Below are 9,236 nucleotides of genomic sequence, written 5' to 3'. Positions count from 1 at the left end.
CCCGCAGTTCCGGGCAGCTCAGCTCTCAGGATCGATGTGCCCTGGCCGGCACTCCACGGTCGCGGGGGTGGGCGGTGTTCCCCCACCCCAGGACCAGGGTGGCCGTGCTGGGGGTCAGGGGCTGGGGACGAGCATCCCCCGGGCAGGGCTGCAGGGGCAGCGCCGTGTCTCTGCTGGTGGCCACTGATCCTGCCTGGCTGTCACATGCTTGTCACATGCCTATCACGTGGTGGTAAAAACACAGCGTAAAAGGATTTTTTTGGGGGATTATTTGCGAGTGGGGTGTGGGTCAGGGTGGTGGTGGAGTTGCAGCAGCTGCTGGGAGCCTTATCTCTGCTCCTGGGTGCTGCTTATCAGGGACCCTTGTGGTGAGTGCTGCTGCTCCTCTCTGCTGCTGCCAGATAGCCCCTGGGAGCAAAAGTGTGTCCCAGGTGGGAGCATGCAGTGCTGGCACAGGAGCTGTGCAGGGGGATGCACTGCTACACCGGCCCAGATTGGACTGCCGTCTTCACTTTTTTTAATCCAAAAGCGTCAAAACCTCCCACTGCAGCCTAGTGCTGGTGTCTGGGGACTCTTGGGAAGGTGTGGAGCAGTGGTGTTTCTTCCCTGGACTCACAGCTGTGGTCTGGGCACAGAGTTCAGCATCCCATGGGGCTGAGCTGGCAGTGCTGGTGCTGCCAGGCTGGCACTGCTGCCCTCGTGCCTGGCTGTCCCTGAGCCAAGAACTTTGCTGTGGTTGACCACAGGCTCTGCCTGCATCTGTATCCTGCCTGCTGCTGGGTGCTGGTGGTTTGTGAGCTGCCTGTGCTGTGCTGGTCCTGCCCCAAGCAGGTTTAGGGGTCACATGTGTGGCACTCCTTGTTAGATGATCTCTGTCTGTGGTCTGTGGGTCATTCCCACCTAAGAGTGTTCAGCAAAGCCCATTCCCTGCACCCCATGATGCCACCCCACCCAAGCCCCAGTGGGATTTGCTTAGATATTAGGGAAAGGCTCTTCCCCCAGAGGATGTTTGGGCACTGAACAGCTCCCCAGGGCAATTGTCACAGCCCCAAGCCTGACAGAGCTCAAGGACTGTTTGATCAACACTCTCAGGCACATGGTGGATTGCTGGGGGTCCTGTGCATGGCAGGAGTTGTAATGAATCCTTGTGGGTCCCTCCCAACTCAGGATGTTCTATGAATGCCATCCTGGAGGTCACTCAGGGATATCACAGAGCAGGAACAAAGCCTAATGTGGCATTGGATGGGTTGTGTTGGACCCTGTCCCTTCCCAACCATTGCTCTAGGTCCTCCTTGGCTCTGTTTGGGGCAAAAAGCCAAATTCTTGGTGCTTCTTCCAGGGCTGGTGCTGAGCTGTGCTGCACGTGGCTGAGAGGGGTGAGCAGTCCTGGGCTTGTGGCTGCTGGACTCTGGAGCTGTGTCCTTCTTCTCTCTACCAAATGCTATGCTGCCAGCCAGGAAGCAGAGGCACAAGCCAGGCCACCAACAGGTGTTGTGGCCTCCTGGTGCCATCTCCTGGAGCAAGGTGGAGATAATGGCAGGGAAATAGCCTTTCCACCCCAGTAATGAGCCATGGCCACCTTTTCCACAGGCTTTCCTCTGGAAACAGCAGTGCAATGCAGGCAGGAACCAGCCTATCCTGCCTGCTGCTGCCTGCCCTGCCCTGCCCTGCCCTGCCTGGGCTGGCATCCAGGGCTCTGCCAGCTTCTCCCAGGAGGCCTCAGCCACGTGCTGGAGGCTCGTGCCAGGTCATGGGGACAGGACAAGACTGAGAGTGTCCTGTGGGCAGCAGAGCCTGAGTGCCATTCTGCTCCTGGGGCTTCAGGGTGGTGCAGCCCTAGGTGGGCTTGGAGAAGCAGTGCTGAGGTTGGGCAGGGGCTTCTGGTCCCCAGGGGGTGACACAGGGGACCCCCCCCCCTCCATAGCAGAGGTGGTTGTAGTGGTCCCCTGGCAGCACTGGAAATAGGCTGGAGTTGTGCCAACATGGGGAGGGACAATCAAGTATTGTCAGACACTGTTCAAGCTCTGCCGTGCAGCACGTGGACTTGGCTTCCTCTAGGGATTCCTTCTGTGGACACATGAGACCTGCCCCAGTGTGGGATCATCATCCAGCCTGGCCAATCCTGCTCCCAGAGTCACCACCTCCCCTTCTTCTGCTCCCAGTGCTCTTGCCAACCCTACCCAGGATCACAGGGTGGCTTGTTTAGATTGTAGCTCTCTAAGGAGGTCCTGTGGTGGTCCTAGGCTGGTGTGTGCTGGCAACTCATGCATGGAGCAGGTTGAAGAACTATTCAGCCAAGAATTTTGCTTTATTCCACCACCCATAGCTTCAGACTGGACTTATGTGACTAGGAATTTTCTCCTTGGATGTAGTAATTCAGGGACAGCTTCTCCTTGGTCCCTCATCCCCTTTCCCAGGCCCATTTGCTGATGAGCAAAGCAAACACACTGTGCTGCTGACACTCTCTGGGTAACCTCCAGGGCCAAATGGATTATTTCTGACAGCAGGGCCTTTGTGCTGCTCCTGAGATGGTTTATTTAGCCTGATCCAATATTTCCTAAAAGCCTCTCGCTGCTGTGTCAGCTGGATTACCCTTCCCAGCCATCCAGCAGGCTGTGGTGAGTCCTCAAAACCTGCTTTGGGGGAGTGTTAGCTCCCAGGTCCTGAGCAAAAAGTGCTAAGCTCCCAGGTCCTGACCTCCTGGTGCCTTGAGGTCACTCCACTCTGGATACAACTTGCCAGGAGCATTTGGGCAGCACCTGGAGATGGGATTCTGCTCTGGGAGGCTTGCTGTTGGTTTGCAGAAGGCATGGCCAGGTTCAGTGACACTTGGTGGCTGAGGGAATGGCTTTGCTGACCAAGACTAACACTGCAAAAGGAGCAGCTGATAGCCAGGAAGAAGCTATTTCTTCAGCTGGAAGGAGCTTCCTTTATTGTGCTTGATGCTGAAGAACAAAGAGAGCACCGTGGCACTGCTTTGGATGCCCCCCTGGGGACCAAGGAAGGGCTGGGGCAGTCATGCAGGAGGAATGCTGCTGGGAAGGGTGTGTTTGTCTTTGGGAGCACCAAACATTCCAGCTCCAAGGGTGCTGTTTCCTGATTGAGCTGTGTGTGCCTTTGCTCCAGGAGGTTTTGCTGCAGGCCACTTGTTGGCCTCAAGATGTGCCCTGGACTCAGAGCTGTCCTCTGCTGCAGCCTGGAGCTGACCACAGGTCTCATGTCTCTGGGTGTCCTCAAGTCACAGCAGTGCCCAGCTGAAGCCATCCCCTGCTCCAAGGGGACCTTCCACCTGCTGAGGGCTTTGCTGGCACATCCTGTCCCTGGATGTATGACCTCTCCTCCCTTTCTTCCACCTGCTGTATTTGGGGCCAGAAAGCTGCTTTGCCTGTCTTCAAGGGGCAACATCAGGGAGCAGAGCCTGCTAGATGTGATGCCTCCTAGATGTGGTGCTGCTGCTCCCCATGAGCTCTGTCTGCTCCTGCCCCAGTTCTCCCCAGGCTTTGTGGCACTTGGAGCAATGTGGAGCTGTTCTTGGCTCCTGGAAGCTGGAGAAAACTGCTTTTTTCCTCTTGTTTATGCTTCCAGCAGCCCTTAATCCCTGTCACAGGATTTCCATGCGGGAGAACATGTCCTGGAACCATGCCACGGGCTCTCTTGTCCAAGCCCACTGGCTCTGGACAGGTGGCTTTGTTGTGCTTCCCCTGTGTTGGGCACAGCCAGTCGTGGGACAGTGACACCAAGGCAGAGACCTCCTGGAGGAGATGATTCTGCTGTCACTCAGGGCTGCCATCCCGGGGCCTTGGCCCTGTTCCTGGGTGTGAGACCCTAGGTCTGTGGCTGGGTTTAGGGTGTCTGCAAGAAGGCTTAGCTGCTCAAGTTCAGGGAGGATCTTATGACTTGGTCAAAGTCAGAGGACTGTCAGAGCCTTGTTAGCTCCATGGCAAAGAGCTTGGGCTTAAAATTACATCCGAGGTCAGCTGGAGTTGAAATTGAGATGTTTGTGAGCTGGTGGCTGATGCCAAGGCACAGAGGAGCTCAGGGCAGCATGGCACCCTCAACTTGATGCTCTCTGAGTCTGGAGAAGCTCTATGCTTCGTGGTCTGGCTCTTGGTGCTGGGGAGGCATTGGGTTGAGGCTTGGTGCCACCACAGAGCAAGGACCATGGGCTGGTTGATGATGGAGCATCCACCCTTTGCCATGGTGTGGGCTGTTGGAGGGCAGCTCTGGACCCTGGGACAGAACATCCTCCCTGTGCTGCCTCAGAGCCTCCAGGTAACTCTTTACTGGACAGATGGTGAAGTCCTGTTCCCTCCCACAAGTGGGTTTGGGCTGTCTGACCTGCCGCTGGATCCCATCAGCAATGGGATGGCGAGGGAAGAGCTCGCCCAGCACCAGGATGGTGGCATGGGAGCCTCAGAGCTGCCCTGGCCACCAGCATGGGGTTGCAGGAGGTTGCTGACCTGGCCCTTATCTTCCGTGTTTCTCTTCTTAGCTCCCGCACCTCTGCAGCCGAGAAGGAGATGGGAGGTGAGTGACAGGAGATAGCCTCAAGGGCCAGCTGATCCGGGCACTGGATGAGGACCAGTTTGGTTCCTGGACAATCCTGCTCCTCAGCAAAGGCTCAGCCTCTGCTCAGGCATGGAGCAGGCAGGGCATGTGGCAGCCCTGGGGCTCTTCTGAGGTCCAAGCCAGAGCTCCTCTCCCCTGCACCCACAGCAGAAGCTCCTGGGGAGGCTATAGGAGCTCAGTGAGGCTCCATGTCCCATCTCCAACCTCTTCTACCCCAGGAGCAGGACAAAGGGAGCAGCAATCCCGAGCTCATCAGGGACTTGGGGATCACCGTAGTGGAGTCACTGGTGCCCACACATACTTCTATGCCGATGAGGCCAAGTGTGATCAGCACATGGAGACTTTCCTCCACTGCATTGATGCCTCAAGTGAGTGTTCCACATGTCCTGGGCAACCCCTCAGTCCCACCACTGCTGTGTCTGGGGTACCTCCCTCCTGCCCAGTGTCCTGCTGTTGGGCTGACTCTGTCCTTGTGGCTCCGTCCAGGTGGCAGCTCTGTGGATGGTTTCTCTGCCATCAAGCTGACAGCACTGGCCAGACCTCAGTTCCTGGTGAGTGCCAGGGGCAGAGCCAGGGCCACTGGGGATGCTTCTGCTGGGACATCACACTTGCTGCAGTGGCACCTCTACTGAGGGCAGAGGGGAGTGGGCACTAACAGGCTGGGGTCATACTGGGAACATACTGGGGGGAATTGGGATACACTGAAAGCACCTTGGGCCATGCAGAATCTACTTGGGGGGGTCTGTAACAATACTGGGGGTGATTTGGAACACACTGAGAGCAACTGGGACCATGCTGGGCGAGACTGGGATCCTACTGAGCACACCTGGGACAAAACTGAGGGTGACTGGAAATGGTTGGGGGAAACTGAGATCCTACTGGGAGCACCTGGGACAGTGCTGGGGGTGACTGGGAATGGCTGGGGGCAACCGGGATTCATGCTACAAGCAGCTTAGGACCATGCTGTGGGAGACTGGGATCATACTGGGCCTCATACTGGGATCTTACTTGGAATAAGATCCTTTTTGTGTGTGCACTCAAGCCCCTTGGACCCCCCACCTCAGTGTTTGGGGACACATAAAGAGCTCAGAAGCTTAAAGGTCCCATGATGAGGGTGTAGGGTGGGCCGAGGTGTCCTGCTCTAAGCTCAGCATCTACCTCAGGCTGGCTATGACTTTGCAGAGCCCTGGCATGACAGGAGGCTCCAGCCTGGCTGTCTCACCTGGAACTCTGTCCCCACAGGTGAGGTTCTCTGAGGTGCTGGTGAAGTGGAAGAGGTTCTTCCACCAAATGGCTGCAGAGCAGGGCCAGGCTGGGCGGGCAGTGCTGGACATGAAGCTGGAGGTGGAGAAGCTGCAGGTGAGGCTGGTGATGCCCAAGGGAAAAGGCTGTGCTGCTGGGGATGTGCTGCTGGAGGTCCTGGAGCAGCTCTGAGCTGTGCCACCTCAAGCAGACAGATCCCTGTAGCCCCTGGTGCTCTTTTTGGTGGCAGGAGGCCCTGGCCAACCTCGGTGTGGTGACCAAGACAGAGAGCCAGCAGTGGTTCATGGGCGAGAACCTGGGCACGAGTGGGTAAGCTGTCTGGGGCCTGGGGGTGCTGCAGGGTGGGGACACTGGAGGACCTTGTCCCTGTCCCTGAGGCAGCAGCAAGGTGAGGTCTCCAAAGGTCAGTGCTGGCTCAGCACAGCAACCAAGCATAGGAGAGGTTTGAGTGGAGATGCCAGGACAGGTCAGCGTGGCACATGCTGCCCACCTTGCTTGCTGGTGGGGGTTGGGAGCTGGTAGAGACCCTTCTGCTCCTGCAAGACACCAGTAAGGACCTGTCTCTCTGCTCCCAGCACTGTGGACCTGCTGGACTGGAACAGCCTGATCAACAGCTGCACCAAGCTCTCCAAGCCTCTGCTCATCCCCAACAGGCAGGTGGGTACCCCTGGGGTGGTCCTACACTCCACAGGGAGTTTGGGGGAGCAGGGTGTGTGTCCCAGGCTCTTCCCAGCAAGTTATTGGCAGCATCTGTGCTGCTGAGGCCTGGCTGTGCTGTGGCCACCATGGACAGCCACCAGGCTGGCAGGATGGGCACCTGGCTGGTGGGTGCTGGGTTGGGCTCTCTCTGGAGCCCATCATGGGCAGAGTTGGGTGCAGACAGGGTGCCACAAGCTGTTCTCATTTCAGACTGGGCAGCTTGAGCCTCTGCTCTCACGCTTCAGTGAGGAGGAGGAGCAGCAGCTGAAGCGAGTGATGCAGCGCATGGATGTCCTCGCCAAGGTGAGGAGGTGCTGGAGGGGGAGCCACAGAGGGGGAGCCATACAGCAGGCAGCTCCATGAAGCCAACCTGTGTGTCATCCACCCTCCAGAGAGCCATGGAGAAGGGGGTGAGGCTGATGGTGGATGCAGAGCAGAGCTACTTCCAGCCTGCCATCAGCCACCTGACCGTGGAGACACAGCGGCGCTTCAACAGGAACCAGCCCATCATCTTCAACACCTACCAGTGCTACCTGAAGGTGAGGTCTGCCACCTTCCAGCACCTCCTGGAGCAGCTGTATGGAGACCTCAGCTCCTGAAGCCATGACAATGCAATGGCACAGCTGCTGAGGTACAGGGCAGGGGTGGCAGTGGTGTGATGACCTTGTGGCATCTCTTCCACCTGGTCACAGGAGGCTTATGACAATGTGACAGTAGATGTGGAGCTGTCACGCAGGGAGGATTGGCACTTTGGCACCAAGCTGGTCCGTGGTGCCTACATGGAGCAGGAGCGGGAGAGGGCGGCTCAGATGGGCTATGAGGATCCCATCAACCCAACCTATGAGAAGACCAACGAAATGTACCACAGGTAGGGGGCAGCCCCAGACACACTGCTCTTCCACCCCAGTGGGCACAGGCATGAGAGGCCTCACCAGAGCCCTGTATTGCCTTGCAGGTGCCTGGACTATGTCCTGGAGGAGATCAAGCACAGCCACAAAGCCAGTGTGATGGTGGCATCCCACAATGAGGACACGGTGAAATTCACTCTGCGCAGGTGGGTGCTGGGGAGGCAGAACTTGGGGCTTAAGGGATGTGAGGGCCCAGCAGAGCTGTGGTGAGGTGTCCTGTCACCTGGGAGAGTCCTGGCTCCCATCTGGTGCTCAGAGCTTCAACTGGGCTTGGGGATGAGGCACAGTGTGCACAGCAGCTCCAGAGCTGCCCCAGCCCCAGCCCAGAGAGGGTTCCATCCAGTTCTACATCCCAACATCCATCTGGGATGTGGTCAGTGTCACGCTCTCTTATTTGGAGATGATCCCCACTCCTCTCATGGGACACACTGCTCTGGGTGTTCTCCACTGTCTCTGCTCACCCCTAATGCCCAGGCTTGTTTTGCAGGATGATGGAGCTTGGGATCCATCCCTCAGAGAAGAAGGTGTGCTTTGGTCAGCTGTTGGGCATGTGTGACCAGATCACCTTCCCCCTGGGTGAGTGATGGGTATAGGGGGGCTGGGCAGAGGTCCACCTGTCCCACCTGGACCCCTGGGGTCTTCCTGACTAGCTGCTATTGGGTTGGAAGGGAGGAAGGAAGGGAAGGAAGGAAGGAGCATAGAGCAGGATTGGCTGAGCACACTGCCTTGCTTTGGGGAGTGCTGTGACCCCTGTGTGCAGTCTGGGGAGCACATAGATGAGGATGTACATGGTGAATCACATCCATCTCCTGGAGTTCTCTGAGCCCATGGTGGCTGGGCAGGGAGATTCCCACTTTAGATTCTAAGCAGTGATCAGGGAGATTTAAGGTGGGGCAGAGACTGATCTTGGCAGCCAGCAACCACCTCTTGTAGCTCCTTGGTCTGGGGGTGTCACTTGGCTCCAAGAGATGTACACACTGAGTCCTGGACTGCCTGTCATCAGGGTGGCACCAGCCTCTTGTGTGACCTTGTCCTTGGTCAGCAGAGCAGTGGTCCCAGGGGCCTTGACAGAGGGACACACAAGATATTCCAGGGTCAAGGACTGATTCATATTTCCATAGTATGTTAAAGGGGTTAGAATGGACCTTGGAGATCATCCAGCCCCAACCCCCTACCCTGGGCAAGGACACCTCCCACCAGAACATGTGGCTCAAGGCTTGATCCAACCTGGCTTTGAACACTGCCAGGCTTGGGGCAGCCACAGCCTCCTTGGGCAACCTGTGCCAGTGTCTCACCACCCTCACAGGGAAAACTTCTGCCTAAGATCTCATCTCAATTTCCCTTTTGCAATATCTCCCCATTGCTCCTTGTGCTGTCCCTGCAGTTCCTACCCAAGAGTCCCTCTGCAGCTTCCCTGGAGCCCCTTCAGCTCCTGGCAGGTTGCTCTGAGGTCTCCACACAACCTTCTCTTCTCCAGGCTCAACAGCCCCAACTCTCTCAGCTTGTCCTCATAGGGAAGGTGCTCCAGTGCTCTGAGCAGCTTCGTGACCTTCTTTGGCCTTGGTCCAACACTTCCATGTCCTTCTGCTGTTAGGGACACAGAGCTGTGTGCAGTTCTGCTAGCAGGACTGACTCCCCTGCCTACACTGGTGTCCGGAGCAGAGTCCCAGGGCCAGGATACAGCCTGGGCAGTTGTCCAGTGTGGCCAGGCTCTGTCCTGGAGTTCCCTCTGCAGTTGGGCTTGGCCTGTCTGCAGCCTCCTCCAGTCATGCTGGAGGAATGTGTTAACTTGATGTT

The 9,236-nt window shown here is 57.3% G+C and overlaps 1 protein-coding gene across 1 annotated transcript; it reads left to right on the top strand.

Moving 5' to 3' along the window:
• Positions 1 to 4,492: 4,492 nt before the first annotated feature.
• Positions 4,493 to 8,015, top strand: LOC103802511 (proline dehydrogenase 1, mitochondrial-like; the record flags this gene model as incomplete). The annotated part of the gene is made up of 11 exons (XM_009074993.1): positions 4,493 to 4,527; positions 4,788 to 4,937; positions 5,056 to 5,120; positions 5,812 to 5,928; positions 6,062 to 6,141; positions 6,408 to 6,489; positions 6,742 to 6,834; positions 6,924 to 7,070; positions 7,224 to 7,399; positions 7,487 to 7,585; positions 7,927 to 8,015. Coding segments are annotated over 11 exons (1,133 nt in total), but the record flags the coding sequence as incomplete, so codon positions are not given.
• Positions 8,016 to 9,236: the final 1,221 nt, after the last annotated feature.

This window comes from Acanthisitta chloris, unplaced genomic scaffold, assembly GCF_000695815.1.
Source record: "Acanthisitta chloris isolate BGI_N310 unplaced genomic scaffold, ASM69581v1 scaffold24395, whole genome shotgun sequence".
NCBI lineage: Eukaryota > Metazoa > Chordata > Aves > Passeriformes > Acanthisittidae > Acanthisitta > Acanthisitta chloris.
This window is presented reverse-complemented; position numbering and strand designations above follow the sequence as displayed.